This window comes from Rhinoderma darwinii, chromosome 6 (genome assembly GCF_050947455.1).
Source record: "Rhinoderma darwinii isolate aRhiDar2 chromosome 6, aRhiDar2.hap1, whole genome shotgun sequence".
NCBI classification, from domain to species: Eukaryota; Metazoa; Chordata; class Amphibia; order Anura; family Rhinodermatidae; genus Rhinoderma; species Rhinoderma darwinii.
Genome location: NC_134692.1, coordinates 28,725,253 through 28,743,903, shown reverse-complemented (window position 1 = coordinate 28,743,903; position 18,651 = coordinate 28,725,253). Strand labels below are relative to the sequence as shown.

At 40.1% G+C, this 18,651-nt stretch overlaps 1 protein-coding gene across 6 annotated transcripts in view; it reads left to right on the top strand.

Moving 5' to 3' along the window:
* LOC142655346 (sodium channel protein type 2 subunit alpha-like) overlaps positions 1-18,651 on the top strand; it is a 136,445-nt gene that overhangs the window by 9,577 nt on the left and 108,217 nt on the right. For all 6 annotated transcript variants that reach the window (XM_075829385.1, XM_075829389.1, XM_075829384.1 and 3 more), the window contains exon 2: positions 13,018-13,332. In XM_075829385.1, coding sequence (XP_075685500.1) covers positions 13,066-13,332 — 267 coding nt within the window. In that variant the 5' untranslated portion in view covers positions 13,018-13,065. The remainder of the gene's footprint in view (positions 1-13,017; positions 13,333-18,651) is intronic.

Below are 18,651 nucleotides of genomic sequence, written 5' to 3'. Positions count from 1 at the left end.
ACCTAGACTCTATAATACATCTACACCCTATTATACCCGTAGACTCTATAATACAGCTACTCCCTATTATACCCCTAGACTCTATAATATAGCTAAACCCTATTATACACCTAGACTCTATAATACAGCTACACCCTATTATACCCCTAGACTCTATAATACAGCTACACCCTATTATACACCTAGACTCTATAATACAGCTACACCCTATTATACCCCTAGACTCTATAATAAAGCTACACCCTATTATACCCCTAGACTCTATAATACTTCTACACCCTATTATACCCCTAGACTCTATAATACAGCTACACCCTATTATACACCTAGACTCTATAATACAGCTACTCCCTATTATACCCCTAGACTCTATAATAAAGCTACACCCTATTATACCCCTAGACTCTATAATAAAGCTACACCCTATTATACACCTAGACTCTATAATACAGCTACACCCTGTTAAACAGCTAGACTATAATACAGCTACTCCCTATTATACACCTAGACTCTATAATAAAGCTACACCCCATTATACACCTAGACTCTATAATACAGCTACACCCTATTATACACCTATACTCTATAATACAGCTACTCCCTATTATACCCCTAGACTCTATAATATAGCTAAACCCTATTATACACTATTATAAACCTAGACTCTATAATACATCTACACCCTTTAATACACGTAGACTCTATAATACATCTACACCCTATTAAACACCTAGACTCTATAATATAGCTACACCCTATTATACACCTAGACTAATACAGCTACACCGTATTATACACCTAGACTCTATAATACAGCTACACCCTATTAAACAGCTAGACTCTATAATACAGCTACACCCTATTATACACCTAGACTCTATAATACAGATACACCCTATTATACACCTAGACTCTATAATGCAGATACATCCTATTATACACCTAGACTCTATAATACAGCTACACCCTATTATACACCTAGACTCTATAATACAGTTACACCCTATTATACACCTAGACTCTATAATACAGTTACACCCTATTATACACCTAGACTCTATAATACAGTTACACCCTATTATACACCTAGACTCTATAATACAGTTACACCCTATTATACACCTAGACTCTATAATACAGATACATCCTATTATACACCTAGACTCTATAATACAGCTACACCCTATTATACACCTAGACTCTATATTACAGCTACACCCTATTAAACAGCTAGACTCTATAATACAGTTACACCCTATTATACACCTAGACTCTATAATACAGCTACACCCTATTATACACCTAGACTCTATATTACAGCTACACCCTATTAAACAGCTAGACTCTATAATACAGCTACACCCCATTATACACCTAGACTCTATAATACAGCTACTCCCTATTATACACCTAGACTCTATAATACAGCTACACCTTATTATACACCTAGACTCTATAATACAGCTACACCCTCTTATACACCTAGACTCTATAATAAAGCTACAGCTTATTATACACCTAGACTCTATAATACAGTTACACCCTATTATACACCTAGACTCTATAATACAGTTACACCCTATTATACACCTAGACTCTATAATACAGATACATCCTATTATACACCTAGACTCTATAATACAGCTACACCCTATTATACACCTAGACTCTATATTACAGCTACACCCTATTAAACAGCTAGACTCTATAATACAGTTACACCCTATTATACACCTAGACTCTATAATACAGCTACACCCTATTAAACAGCTAGACTCTATAATACAGCTACACCCCATTATACACCTAGACTCTATAATACAGCTACTCCCTATTATACACCTAGACTCTATAATACAGCTACACCTTATTATACACCTAGACTCTATAATACAGCTACACCCTCTTATACACCTAGACTCTATAATAAAGCTACAGCTTATTATACACCTAGACTCTATAATACAGTTACACCCTATTATACACCTAGACTCTATAATACAGTTACACCCTATTATACACCTAGACTCTATAATACAGATACATCCTATTATACACCTAGACTCTATAATACAGCTACACCCTATTATACACCTAGACTCTATATTACAGCTACACCCTATTAAACAGCTAGACTCTATAATACAGTTACACCCTATTATACACCTAGACTCTATAATACAGCTACACCCTATTAAACAGCTAGACTCTATAATACAGCTACACCCCATTATACACCTAGACTCTATAATACAGCTACTCCCTATTATACACTTAGACTCTATAATACAGCTACACCTTATTATACACCTAGACTCTATAATACAGCTACACCCTCTTATACACCTAGACTCTATAATAAAGCTACAGCTTATTATACACCTAGACTCTATAATACAGTTACACCCTATTATACACCTAGACTCTATAATACAGTTACACCCTATTATACACCTAGACTCTATAATACAGATACATCCTATTATACACCTAGACTCTATAATACAGCTACACCCTATTATACACCTAGACTCTATATTACAGTTACACCCTATTAAACAGCTAGACTCTATAATACAGTTACACCCTATTATACACCTAGACTCTATAATACAGCTACACCCTATTATACACCTAGACTCTATATTACAGCTACACCCTATTAAACAGCTAGACTCTATAATACAGCTACACCCCATTATACACCTAGACTCTATAATACAGCTACTCCCTATTATACACCTAGACTCTATAATACAGCTACACCTTATTATACACCTAGACTCTATAATACAGCTACACCCTCTTATACACCTAGACTCTATAATAAAGCTACACCTTATTATACCCCTAGACTCTATAATACAGCTACACCCTCTTATACACCTAGACTATATTATACAGCTACACCCTATTAAACAGCTGTACCTTTGGAATTTCTTTGGAAAATGTATCAAATCTGATGCATGCTGAAGTATTACTGTGGCAACTAATTCGATTTTAACTTTAATTTTTTCACAGCAAAATTTGTAAAAAAGAAATAAGAAATGTTCTGGCTATTTTTATAACGATGTTTTCTCTGAAACTACGCAGCATAGTTCATTGTAACGAGGGAGCCTGTCAGTATTTCATGTTGCCCGTGGTTAGGGCAGCATAAATCTTCTGACAGGTTCCCTTTAACCAATAATGCTGTGAACTACCTAAACCCTCGATGCTAGCGTCTGCTTCGTTATTGGGCTGGGTTTTGTTAGCTAGAGAGTCCCACTTTAATGGAGAGTAGCTAAGTTGGTGTTTTCCCCTGAAGTCTCATCTTTATAGAGGACAGAGGACTTATGCAAAACCATAGCATTAAAGTATTTTCAGTGGTGTACATAGATAAAGGGGGCCCTATAGCAAAGATTGAAATGAGCCTCCCATTATAATGCTGGGATTTACCACCCAGGAGAAAAATGCCATGGTGTTTGTTTCAATGGCCCTGGGGTCAGTTCCCCACCTTCTTGCTTGCTATCAATGCAGTTCGTCTGTAGAAGGGTATTCTGTACAGGTTCTCGCCACCCAGTACCAAAAAGAGTCAAACGTCCGGGGCTGGGCCCTCTTCCCCAAGCAGCCCATAGCAGCCGCACAAGCTGCCTCTATGGTATGGATACTATTGAATATTATATTGTAGACCTATGTAGTATTATTACTGATGCGTGGCTTAATACTTCTGTTCTTCATAGTAGACAATGATACGGATTGTAAAGAGGTTGTCCAGGATTAGACAAACATGGCTACTTTCTTCCAAAAACAGTGCCACGTCTGTCCTCAGGCTGTGTGCGGTATTGCAGCTCAGCCAATTCACTTCAATGAAGCTGAGCTGCAATATTAGGCACATTCCTTGGACAGACGAGGCGCTGTTTCTGGGGGAAAAACTAAAAACAGCCATGTTTTCTGATCTAGGGCCCCTTTAAAAAATTAATCAACTATTTTCCAGTGAATTGGTATGGTCGCTTCAGCTGTGTATAGGTTGTGATTATAATGCAGTTAGTGGGGTCTCTTGTGACTTTTCTTCAAATTTTAGTATTCTTGGTAGTTTTTAATATGCAGGGTTTAATAAATAAAGAATGGCCCATGAATATCCTGTGCAACTAGTAATGATTTAATAATGGATGGCGTTTACCAGAAATACCATTCAGACTAAAAGCGCAGTTTCCCCATGGACACCAGACACTTCAATAGTTAAATACAGGAAATGTCTGTAATTGCAGATAATGAATTCTTTCACTCCAGTCCCTCTGTTTATGATCAACAGCAATTTTATCTATTAGGCTAAATAGCTTTTATACTTGGTAATATTACATGAGTAAATGCAATTAATTCTTTTAGGGTTATAATGTATCTGCATAACCTTGGACTGCTTGTGGGCAGTTAGCGGAAAAGCCTTTGTTGCAATGTGTTCTACAGATTGTGACCGGGGGTGGGGAAATATTTGGCTACAGTGATAAAAATCAGCTTACGTGTCCATACTGAGCTCCATTACACAGACCTCTATGGCGGTGCAACGAGTACAATTTGTGACGGTATTATGAACCAGTAGGCACTAGACGTTCCGGCTTGTGGTGCAACCATAAAGCCAAGGCTACTAGGGTAGAATAGCTTTGGAACACTGTATGCATTGGTTTATGCCATTTTTTTTACTCATAACTTCTCACAGAAATTATGAGGAAAAAAGCCTCTGTGTGTCTATGTACAATCAAAGGCACATAAAAGTGCAGTATGGACCCATTGGATTCTATAGGTGCTACATTCGGGACTGCCTGGCACTGATCCAGAATACGGCCATGTGTATGAGCCCTAAACTCTTTTGTATTCACTCTTATGTTGTTTTGACCATATACATCTGAAAGATGACATAAATGGTTAAAATCGTAGACACTAAGGGCAGAATAAGGGGCTCCAATGTGACTCTACTTGGGCAGTGCATAGTCATAAAATTCTTGTCGATCACCCTGCCCTGCCTTGCTGAATGGGTATGACCGAGGAGATAGGAAGAGATTACTTCACCTTTATGTAGCTGATAATGTATCTATAATACATATAGTGATTTGTAGGGGCTTTTTATCGCTCGGCTACAGCAAAGATTCAATCAGCCATGTCTCTGCACAGTGAAGTGGATGGGAGGGGGAGGGTTGACTAACAGAGATTGCTAGAATGAGCTCACACTGAGAGAAAGAGGTGAGGCTAACCGGAAAACCAACATATTACCCTTGGGAGAGCCAATATGGCTGACAGGAAGTGGCTTTTTCTTGTGCCAGTAACTGAGAAGTCTTTAGCACAGATAGCTTAGCTTACAAGTGAGAGATTGCACACTGCTACAGTTCTGTGACAAGTTCATGAAGCTTTACATAAATGTTAATAGGGGAGAGTTGGGACTGATGGTTGATCAACAGCTAGCTAATGTCTATGTCCTATTCTTACGAGTCTAGGTGTATGACATGGGTAATCTTTTGACTAGCCCAAAAGGCTCACTGGGAAGTAAGGTGTTCTTTTTGCATATATACTAACTTTTACCGATTGAGACATGTAAACTGTGGCTCTGAATGGCATTGTAATTTTGCTTACATTAACGTAGGCAGGTAGGTAGGCAGGAGAGCCAATTGCCTAGGGCACAGCCGCCACCATTCACTCAGGGGGGCACAACCAACTGAGCCTAAAAACTTCAGATCACAGTGATTATTATTATTCTGTGACTGTCACTAATATACAAACACTATGCATAATATACATGGCTATGACGGAAACTATTACATGGGCACTATGTCATGGGATGGAATCATAAGGGCATTGATATGGCTTATGCCCTGTTCACAAGGCGGATTTTGTGTGGCGGGTCACGGCACAAAATCCGCCGCAGAATTATTTCTGCTGTCGGCAGGAAGATTCCTCCTCCCATTGTCTTCAATGGGAGGTTTGGGAAGAATGTGCCCGAAGGTCAAGCAGGACGCTTCTTTTTTCCGCTAACTGAAAAAATCTGATGGTTTGGTACATAGATTAGCGTCAATAGGATGTAGCACAAGGCAGAAACATGGCCAGGAAACAATTCAAGTTCGGTACATAGATGGGCAGAGACAGTTTGCAGAGTGAAGCATAAAGGAGCTACACTACAGACACGAAGCACAATAGTCTAGCAAGGCAGAAGTGCAATGGCCAGGCTTATATAGTAAGCCAAAGGGGTGAAACCAATCAAGGGAAGGAATCCAAACAGGCTGGAATCTGCAGACAAGATTCAGCAGTAGAGCTGTCCAGCATTTCAGATGGTTCAATTAGAAGGGCTGCTGCCTGGGACACAGGAGTTTCTGGGTTCAAATCCTGGCAAGTTATGATGTTTTCTTACATAGTATGACACCAACTGGTGTTCAAAGAGTAAAGCAATGTGCGGGTCCACCTAATGTGCTGGTGGTCACGCCGTCTCAGTCACTTTCCCCGCAGCCAGGTCTCTATAATAGTGATCCTCTGTTTACTGCAAAGCAGTAAGGCCTCATGTACACGAACGTGTTTTTGCGGGTGAATTGCAGTCCCATTCATTTCTATGTGACCATGCACACGACCGTGCATTGCTCCGGAGCCTGGACCGCAAAAAGATAGGACATGTCTTATTTCGGCCGCATTTTGCGGTCCAGGCTCATTGAAATTAATGCACACGTGCATGGCCCGTGATTTGTGGGCAACCCGCGGCCGTCTGAGCCGCAAATCACAGGCCGTGCACACCACTATAGTCGTGTGCATGAGGCCTTAGAGAAATAGCTTTCTTGCCTGGAATGGAGCAGAGCCTTTGCAGTAGAATGACAATATAGCTGTAGAGACTCCTTCTCAGCTTGATAGGATTGTAAAGCTCTGCATACTAACAGCTGATATGAGCCCTGCACTTGCCCACTCAGTCTTTTAAGTTTTATTAATTATTTTCCTTGGTTTCTAAGGGAGTGCATACCGTGGCTGTCACACAGTCTATACCTTTAATGCTTTGAATGTCATGTTACCTACCTGCAGTGAAAACAAGAAAGAACTATATTGTCAGGTGCCAAAGGGGAAAGGAGACCGAATCTTCCCAGAGCCCCTCCCCATTAGCAACAACATCAAGGGGTAAAGCGAAGCAAAAAAAAAAAAGAGAAATTTAATTTTTATATGTTAGAAACTTTAAATAATTTAATGATTTATGGGATAACCCTTCTCTTAACCAAAAACTTCCAGTCAATTGAGGTCTAAGTCTTTTCTCATTATGACAGTTTACATAAATTGTACAATATACTTCAGGACTGAGGTAATCTTGTTGCCTGAATATTTTCTGATGGCAGTCACAACTGCGACTGGGCCCCTAACCCAGGGGGCCCGCACTGGTCCCGCTTCGGCGCTTCCAACTGAATCTGAGTCCACAGGACGCACATTCATTTGGGTTCAATGCTGGAGCCTTGCTCCCGCTTTCACTGTGCCGCAAGCGGCTCGGCGCAGGCAGGTGCGATGTAGTGACGTCATCACGCCTGACTGCGCCGAGTCACTCACAGCACAGTGCAGAGGAGGAGAAGGATCTCCTCCACCCGTTGTGGGAACTCAGTTCTGCCTGAGGAAGACTCCAGTCCGGCGTTGAAACGCGTAGCAATCTGTTTACCTTGCTTTTATGTAATAAACCAACTTTTATCAACCAAGCAGCGCCTACAGTATCTCTCTTTTTTTATTTTATTTTCTTTACAACGTTGTGGGAACGGGGAAAGGTAAGTAATTATGTTATTATTTTTGTATTAGGTACATACATATGGGGGCATTATACTTGGTATGGGAGGGGGGGCTCATATGGTAGCTGCTGAGGGGGCATTATACTGTATGGAGGGCATTATACTGTATGGGGTGCATTATACTGCGTGGGGGCATTATACTGTATGGCACAGCTAAGAAGGGCATTATACTGTATGTGACAGCTAAAGGGGGCATTATGCTGTGTTTGGCATTATACTGTATTGGACAGCTATGGGGGCATTATACTGTATGGGGCAGCTATGGCGGGCATTATGCTGCGTGTGGCATTATAATGTATGTGGCATTTATGGAAGGCATTATACTGTATGGGGCATTATACTATATGGGGCAGCTATGGGGGCATTACACTGTATGGGGGCATTATACTATATGGGGCAGCTATGGGGGCATTTTACTGTATGGGGCAGCGATGGGGGCATTATACTGTATGGGGCATTATAGTGTATGGGGCAGCAATGGGGTGCATTATACTGTATGTAGCAGCTATGGTTGGCAATATAATGTGGGGGCAGCTATAGGGCATTATATTGTGGGGGCAGCTATGGGGGTATTATGCTGTGGGGGCAGCTATGGGGGGCATTATAATGTGGGGGGCTGCTATGGGGGCATTATACTGTGGGGGCAGCTATGGGGGCATTATATTGTGGTGGTCAGCTATGGGGAGGGAATTATACTGTGGGGGAAGCTATGGGGAGCATTATACTGTGGTGGTCAGCTATGGGGGGCATTATACTGTGTGGGGGCAGCTATGGAGGGGAATTATACTGTGGGGGGCATCTATGAGGGCATTATACTGTGTTGTGGCATTATACTGTGGGGACAGCTATGGGGGCATTGTACAGTGGGGGCATTCATGGGGTCTGTCGGGCAAGGCAGCTGGGCATAGGTGTGTGCAGGGGTCTGGTGGTGTTGGGGAGGGGTAGGAGGCCCCAAGTTGAATTCTTGCACCAGGGCCCATGAGCCTTTAGCTACGCCCCTCACTGACGGTGATATGTGGCTTCCTGATTGATTTTTGGAGATTTTTCCACAATGGAGAGACCATTTTCTACAAAATATTCTCTATTATTTATTATACATTTTTTACTAAATCATAAATCTGTCAGAAACTTGATGCCTCCCCTTTCAAAAAAATCCTGACCACTTTTTCGCCACTTTTCAAAAAGTGTGCCAAAACCTGTGACTTTTTGCGTCAGAAAAGTGGTGTTAAGCAGCTAAAATTCCACCCAAAGGATTTGTGCTTGCTTCTTATTGGCATGGTTCTGATGCTTTCTGATATGCAATACAATGGAGATATGTTATTTCCTTGGACTAATTTATCAAAGCATAATATGTGCCAAAATGAAAAAAAAAATTTGGGCTTTACTGATGTCTTCGATGGAGAGTTCTCAATAGTTCTCCATGCCTTCTCCAAAACCTAATAATAGATTGGCCTGTCATGGTTGTCCTATACTTAATTTGCTAGCTGTTACAAGTCCAGTGAGGGAATATTTATTTATGTAGAGGACAAGGCGAACCATGACAGTTTTCCAAGCTGGTCCCTCGGTTGTACACTTTAAGAGCCAAAAGACACAACCAGCTTCACCAAATTGGCATTAAAGTCCAATGCTAGGCTAAATTTTAACCAAAATAAGTTTTTGCAGACTTTTCTTTTCTCTGTCAGTGGCTCTTTCTACATGTCAGGCTCTGAAAAAAAGTGCTAGATAAGAGCAATTAGCAATTGTAAATTTGGGAAGTGTTACAGCTTGTCTTCATACTGTTGAGACAATGTTATCTTTTTGGTTACGGTAAAGGCCTTTTTACATGGTCCAAACAGGGCAACAATCAGATGATGAACGAGCAAACACCTGTTCATCGGTTGATTGAATAGTTTATGCAGCAGAAAATATTATCATTGTCGGCAGCACATCTCCTTGTATAAACAGGGAAATGTGCTGCCGATATGATAGAAATTTTTGAGGAGTAACAATGGCTCTTCCCCAAACATAGCTCCTTGTGAAAGGAGCAAACGAGGGGCGATCTCGCTGATCGGGGCACATGTCGGGCCGTGTAAGAGAACCCTAAGGCTCTGTTCCCACTATGTACGGGACATATTCTCTATGGCACATCAATTCTGCTGAAGGGAAGTCAAAACATAATTGGGATGTAAACAAAGCCTAATATGCAGCCTAGCAATCTATTGGATGTAGAGTCTCAATGGTCTTAATTATGTTTTATTGAGATTATATCCAGTGTTAGCCTATGTATAAAATCAATATGAGCAACATACATCAATACAGGGCCTTAGTTATTATAGAAGATTTCCACCCAAAACTTAAAATTGGCCATATATTGGTACATCATAATTAATTGAAGCAGCCAAAGTTTGTTAATTCTGTTTCCTTAATTATCAGAGCCATTTTTACAAAAGTGACAACTGAAAGTGCAGTTCTATTCGTTGACACTTTTAAATTGGCATATTTAATGAATACCAAAATACAGTTTTACTATGAATTACTGGGCTCTGCAAGATCCAATCTTACTTTATGTTCATAAGATTGTGTTCTCCACGCAGCTGATATCCTGAATACAGTTCACGAGTTGTATTTTTTGGGAAATATATTTTGTTAAGTCTCCCAAAAAGAAGGTTATCACAGTAAATCCCAGCAATCAGCTGTAACCTGCGGGGAAATATGGCAGCAAGTGTTCAATTCCCCTACAGCACCACCAAAGGAGAAACTAAGTATTACATAATGTTCATTGAAATCAATGTGCAGTCTATATAATGCCGGGGTCCTCCAGAGAGAGAGAGAGACTCACTTTGTAGCCGCTGTCTGCTCCAGCGAATTGATGGAGGTCCTAAATAAGGGGCTAACTTGGAATACCCTAATAGAATATTTAAAAATATAATTTTTAAACCAGATAAACCCTTCAAGGTGATATGGTAAATCATGACAGACAGGTAGGACACATGTTTTTCAAACAATATTTTTTTGGCTGACAGATTGAACAGTGTGTAAATGGCCAGGGTCTTTTTTTGTGTTCAGTCTTGTGTGCAGCGTCACATGATTGAACTTGTCTTTCTTGCCAATACAGAGTGGCAAAGTTACATTCATTAAACTGGTATAAAAATCTATCACATACTGTACTCGTGGCCTATATTTTTTAACAAGACATATGAAAGGGAAAAAAGCCGACTCCTGCTGTTTTGCAGTCAAAGAAGTGAACAGACGGTGCTATGTGCCCCTTTCTAAATCTGCAGATTATTCTTTAGAACTTGTTCAGTAATACATTTTATTTCATATACCCTTTTGTGCTGCTAGTTGGAAGATTACCGTCACCATTGTAACATAGGGAGAGCATTAGAAACTTCACAGTATATATTCTATAGATGGTCATGATTTTGGGGGGTTTTGCAGTGGAATCTTTTTTAAAGAAAAACTCAGACCAAAGCAGTACACTGTATTATGCCTACTGCAAGGCGTGAGGGGGCGGTGCATGACACAAGGATTTAAAGAGAGATTCTGTAATTTCTTAGTATAACGCCTTATGCACAAGACCGTTTGTGCCACCCGAGTCCCGTCCGTGATCCGTGGAAAGATAAGACATGTCCTTTCTTTCCAAGGATCAGAGAGTCGGGTCCGTTTTGACGGACCTGATTCACTTGCTAAAGTGAATGGGTCTATGAAAACTATCGGGTGCCACTCAGATGCCGTGACAAACGGCCCGAGTGACATTCGGTAGTGTGTAACTGGCATTAGTCAACACACCAACTTATCACCTCAACTGGAAACAGATATTTATATATAAACCAAATATAATAATAATGCAAATACCTATAATATTCATTAATCACTCGTGTTTGGCAGTACTGTCATACATTTACCTGAAGAAATAGCCTACGTATCTCCACTCCATGATTTGTTGTTATGTTTTTTATTAACTGATTTTTTTGTTTGTTTTTTTGGGGTGTAGAAGCATAACAAATGGAGATGTTAGGCATGTGAGCATGTATCAACCTCTATAGCCTGCATGGCTAGACTCCACTGTCCTCGCTCTTTTCCACCATTGTACATTTTTGGCTACCACTATGTCTGTTTTTTAAGTATATAGGGTATATTAGGCTTTGTTCACATCTGCATTGGGTCTTTCCATTTGTTCTTCTCTGTCAGAGTAGCAGAACAAGGGAAAACTGAAAACGATGATTCCGTTGTACCAGGAACACTACTGGCAGCCGACTTGAATGGGTTCCGTTAGCATTCCGTTGGGGTGTTTGTGGTTTTACCGGAAACAATAGTGCAGCATTCTGCGCTATTGTTTCCGGTAATTTAGGCGGGATCGGCGATGAAGGCCCCTAATTGAGCCTCCAACGCAAATGTGAACAAGGTGAAGAAATGTGAAAGGATCAAGGTTTTGCTGTGAATGAGAAATAATAATAATAATAACAACAACAAAATGTAATGGAAATTCTACTGAGAGCACTAAAATTGAGTTGAACTTGAATTGATGGCATACAGACCCTAGAGGCAGATGTTCTGGCTGCTGTGGGATCTAGTGGGGATGGGTGTTGCATTACTCCATAAATAATGTTGACCCTCATATTCTTTGACTCTTTCATAACCAGACAATTTAAAAGGTAACTAAACTTTCAAATAACTTCTGACATGTCATAGTGATATGTCAGAAGTTTTGATCGCAAAAACGAAGTGGCAGAAGCGCTCGGGTAAAATCTGAGCAGCTTCGTGTACGGGCCCATAGACTCCCTATTGAGCCTGTACACCACGACTCGGCTTTCTGAGGAAAGCCAATCAATCAGAAACGAAGTGCCTCAGTGCTTCTGGTGCTTTGTTTTAGCGATTGGTGGGGGTCTTAGTGCTCGGACAACCACCCATCAAAACATCTGACATGTCACTATGACATGTCAGAAGTTTTTGGAAAATTTTGTTACACGTTAAGTGGAAGCCAGGTTGATTTTCCAAGTGTCCTTCTCTCCTGAAAGGTCTGGTGGGGTATGATAACAATGAGTGGCCTTCCCAGAATGGGGTTGGGCAGGGGGATTGGTGAACCAGCACAAGAAGAGTATATCCTGTATTATGTATAGATTTCTGAAACTTACTGCACTATTTTATTTAGTACAATATGGTGTAGATACTATTCAGTATATATTATTTACTACACTGTATACATAATAATTTGGATGGAGAACATTTATAAGATTTTTTTTATTGATTTATCTTCTCTCTTTTTTTGCAGTACCTTCATGTGTGAGAGGCTGATTGGTAATTAGTGCAGGATGAGAAGATGGAACAGCCACTTGTACCCCCACCAGGACCTGACAGCCTTCGCTTGTTCACTAGAGAATCTCTTGAAATTATCGAAAAGCGTATTGCAGAAGAAAAAGCAAAGAAACCACCAAAGGATCGTAGAGATGATGATGATGAAAATGGCCCCAAGCCGAATTCGGACTTGGAAGCAGGCAAATCCTTGCCTTTTATATATGGAGACTTACCTTCAGCAATGGTCTCTGAACCAATGGAGGACCTTGACCCATATTACAGTAACAAAAAGGTAAGACTATTTGTGTCTATTTCTGTTTAATTTCATATATGTGCGTCCCCAAGATGGGTTAAAGAGTATGTACACTTTTGTAACTAATCATGCCTGGACCTAAAAAAAACAAAAACAGAAATTTTGCAAATAGTCTTGATTAAAAACTCTTACCGTTGCAGACCTATGTGTCCCTATAGTTAAAAACTACAAACCCTGTGTAGTCTGATCCTGCAGTCACACTCTCTTCCATCCATCTCCAACTTCTTGAAGATGTACATTCGGTAGGTTCACAATTAGTAGGAGACAGACGGATGGTAATATGACTGCATAATCAGACTACACATGTAGTCTGTAACCATGGATACACTTTACACAGGAGCTGTGGGAACATAATGGTTGGAGATTTTTACATCGCTTCATATTTTTATTTAAGATGCATTGGAGCATTTAAAAAAAGCACAAATGTGTACATACTCTTTAGTAGTGTATTGGTTGTGTATTCATTACGCAGCCTCTGGTTTGGTGGGTTGTAAGCTACATTTAGCATAGAATTGGATGTTAAGGCACGCATTGTGAGTGGAGCCCTGTCTCTTGCATTACTCTATGATCCTGATTCCCAAAGAACCATTGACAGACAGGGCTACAAACAACAAATTCAGCAGGTGAACTGTATAGTTATTTGTTCATAGTTCCCTCTAGGTTAATCCTAATTTGGCATCTTATAAATACCCCTGTTTAAAGGGCACCTGTCCCATGACATATGCTCTGTAGAACACCTTTGGCCAAGGAGAAAAGTACTTTGAACACCAAAAAAAGAAATCAGTGTTAAATATGGCCACACAAGTGATTCAGCTTTGCTTATTCCTAATGTAATTAACCGTATCTGATGAACAAGATTTATAAGAGAAGCAGAAATTGCAACTTGAAAACCAGATCTTGTCTTCCTTCAGTACGTTGCACAAGCACGGGACACTACCATGGTTCAGTGATTAGCTCTGTTGCCTTTGACTTAGAATTTTTGCGATTTTGACCAGAGGTAACATTAGCATGGAAATTCTCCACGTATTTGAGTGGGTTTCTTTGTGGCACTTCAATTTCTTTCCACATTGCATGGAGCAGATTTACTAACGCTGTCTGTTTTAAGCAGTGTAAACTTAGACCAGGCAGTCAGAAAATGCGTCAAATTTATCAAAGTAATGTATGCTGTATGACAAATTTTGATAGACATGTTAGACAATTTTCTCTTCCGTATACCACCTGTTGGTTTGCTTAGTCTTTTGGCACATGGCACCACATTATAAGCCACGCTCCTTTCTGACAGACCAGACCCCCTTTCCGACTTTGCCACGTCCCATTGTCGAACATGGTGCAAAAAGTGTCTAAAACAGTTCATAAATGTGGTGCAAAGCATGTATGCCTGAATTCCGGCTCAATCTAAACCAGAATTCTGTTGCATTTTAAATAGTAAATCTGCCCCCATATATGTAGGTCCCATGTGGCCTCTGAGATACAAATATTAGGCGATGAGCCCCACAGGGGACAGGGATTTACAAGCGTGCATACATTCTAGTATTAACAGTAATGTTGATATTCACATTTTAATACTAGTAATAATAATACTAATATATATCACTTTAGGACTCTGCCTACAAAAATGCATGGCATACTGTACGTAAGGGAGAATAATTAGTGGTAAATAATTCAATAAATCCGTTTTGAAATAATTTTTTATTATACCTTTATAGCGTTTAGAGCTTTGTGGGGTTTTTTCTCTGATACAGAGCACCAACGTACCTGCATAGACACAGATTTAAACATAACATTATTGCTGCCTGCAGCCACCACTAGAGGGAGCATGGGAGTTTACTGCATACTGTCTATACATTGAACGCAATAATAATACAGTATTCAGTAAGCTCCTATGCATTCTTTTGTGGAGGTTGCAGGCAGTCATAATAATATGTTTAAACTTTCTGCCTATGCACTGGATTTTGGATCTCTGTATCAGAAAAACAGAGATCTGACTGCTGTAAAAAAATATTTAAAATTGAAACCGCACAAAATTTGAAAGAAGAAAAAACAATATAACAACACATGCGGCGCAGCATATGCCCAGAGCCAGCTCCAACAGAAACCAAGCTGCCAGAAATTGCAAATCAGGACTATTCACTTGTCTCGGAAATTCTGGGGCAGTATTTTAGGTACTCAGAAAGAGAATCCAGCAAAGTGGGCTGGGCATCTATTTAAGTCTATTTCTTATATATTTAAATGGCACACATAATAACCGCTTATGAATTTAAGGCTTCAAGAGCACATTCTCATAGTTTCGGGCTTCAAAGGCTTCTATGAGTTAGGGCTCATGAACTAGTAAATTGTTATTCTGTATGCAATTTTAAAATATGAGAAATAAATTGTGGATTATAAGGATTTAATTTCTGAGTAAAAAAACAATATAATTTTAAAAAGTGGACATTAACAGGTGGACAGGGATACTGTTCTGTATGCAGACCCCTTTAACTAAGGGGTATCTGTTAGATGTCCCAAAGGGTTACTTCGGGACGTTTATATTGGTGGCCTATCTTTAGGCTAGACCATTAATATCAGATTAGTAGGGGTCCGAATATGATCAGCTGATTGAACTTGCCGCGGTAACGAACGCCATGGACTCTTCAATTGGACCAAAACTGCAATCACAGGCACAGCTGCTACAGAAGTGTACGGCGCTGTGCCTAGAAACTGTGAAGAGGCTGTTTGTCGCCGTGGCTCCTTCAGTCAGCTGATTGGCGGGGATGGCAGGACTCTGGTCACCACCGATCTGATATTGATGACCTATCCTAGGGATAGACCATCATAATAAAAGTCCTTGAGAACCTCTTTAATATAGACAAGGCAGTGGAAGCTACTGCACTAGGTGCACCTGCTAAGCACCTTTCAAAATAAACTCCTTTTGAGGGCACTGCAGCAGTGGGCACCCTAGAAGCATATAGCATGACCCTGCCCTTCTGTGTTACTGAAGCCATGTGGCCACTGATTTAATTTAATTACTAATTAAAAGAGGTGTGTCTCTGCGACAGATCCCCTTTAAAACATAGTACGTTTTACGTTCTTACATTTTGTTTTTTATCTATGTACATAGTTGCTATCAACATTACTTTAACATTTTGCTGATTATCTACTGCGGTTTATTTCCAAGTGACCTAAGGCCTCATTCACACGACCGTGCAGTGTTTATGGTCAGTAAATACTGCACGGACGGGCCGTGGATTGTCACCCGCATTTGCAGACCGTGCTCACAGTAATAAGTATAGGAGCACAGTCCGTAAATGCAAAAAATAGGACATCCTATTTTTTTGCGCGTCATTTCTATGGCCCGGTTACACACCCGTAAATATACGGGAAGGTGTCCGTGGCCAATAGAAATGAATGGTTCAGTATTTTATCCGCAATTGCGGATTCGTAGTTGCGGATAAAAATGACGGTCATGTGCATAAGGCCTAAGGCTGTGTTCACAGGTGGCTGTAAATTTGTGTCTTTTATTGTGATTTTCTCGAAAATTGCTGCAAAAATGCGTGGCTGTGCTGCCACACCTTCAGGGCATCAAAACGAAACCTTGTTTTAACCGCGACGTGTGAACACAGACAAACAGCTGACAACTAACTGTGAAACAGTTATCTGAGCTCCCACAATACACTGCTCTGTGGTAACAGGAAACCAGCAAAATGTTTAATTTTGCATTCTGTTTAAACAGAGAACAAATCTTTGAACATTACATGATGGGTAAATCAAAGTACAAAGTTATTCAACGTTTTATGCAGATATAAATGTCGAAATATTATAAAATGATTGAAAGGGGATTTTTTCTTTAAATTAATTATTTCTTATACTGATTTTTTTTAACATATTTGATAAGCAATTCAAAGTTGTAGAATTTTTTGCCATATTCTTTATTAGTCAGCAATAAATTTGTCTACTGTAAAACAGTAAATTATAGAGAGGAGGGGGATGCAGCTGCAGCTTCTCGCTCAGTGGTCCAGTAGGCCAGTATGTCACAATATGCACAGGTCTGGCAAGAGAAAAGAGAGGAATTAAAATTAAAATAACTAAAGCCATCTGCATCATACAATAATATGTAAACAAATACTGTTCCAAATGGACTTTGTGTCTGATTTGCCTATTTACACATAAGAGAGAAACTCTGGCAGTGAGATAAGGCATTTCCTGCTGGAACACCTCCTGATCGCCTCCAAAGATGTTAAAAAATTTGAGCACGGTAGCCATCCTGCTTTTTTTCTGATGTTGGACCATATAATAATAAGTTCTGCTGTCTTTCCAGCACCCTTAGACCGCGACACATCCAGTGCTTTACAAAGGTCTGGAGATGAGGATGTGTCACCTGAATTACATTGATTGGCAGTGCCCTAAACATATTGGGGCACTTCCAGTGAATATAAATATCAAACGCTGATCTAGACAAGTACATGGAGATCGGGCTGTGTCATCAATAGTGCCAGCAGAGTGCTTCTAATAAACAGTACTATCACCAGAGTTCCCCCTCTTAAAAAGTGCCAACAGAGGACTAACTTTTACACAGCCATGATAAAAATGATAGAAATCTGTCTACCTGCAGATGCCTCTAGAGGGAGCTCCCTCATGATTGAAGTCAACGGGAGCAATATATATGTATATATGTGTATATATATATATATATATATATATATATATATATATATATATATATATACACACTACCGTTCAAAAGTTTGGGGTCACCCAGACAATTTTGTGTTTTCCATGAAAACTCACACTTATATTTATCAAATGAGTTGAAAAATGACTAGAAAATATAGTCAAGACATTGACAAGGTTAGAAATAATGATTTTTATTTGAAATAATAATTGTCTCCTTCAAACTTTGCTTTCGTCAAATAATGCTCCATTTGCAGCAATTACAGCATTGCAGACCTTTGGCATTCTAGCTGTTAATTTGCTGAGGTAATCGGGAGAAATTTCACCCCATGCTTCCAGAAGCCCCTCCCACAAGTTGGATTGGCTTGATGGGCACTTCTTGCGTACCATACGGTCAAGCTGCTCCCACAACAGCTCTATGGGGTTGAGATCTGGTGACTGCGCTGCCCACACCATTACAGATAGAATACCAGCTGCCTGCTTCTTCCCTAAATAGTTCCTGCATAATTTGGAGGTGTGCTTTGGGTCATTGTCCTGTTGTAGGATGAAATTGGCTCCTATCAAGCGCTGTCCAGAGGGTATGGAATGGCGTTGCAAAATGGAGTGATAACCTTCCTTATTCAAAATCCCTTTTACGTTGTACAAATCTCC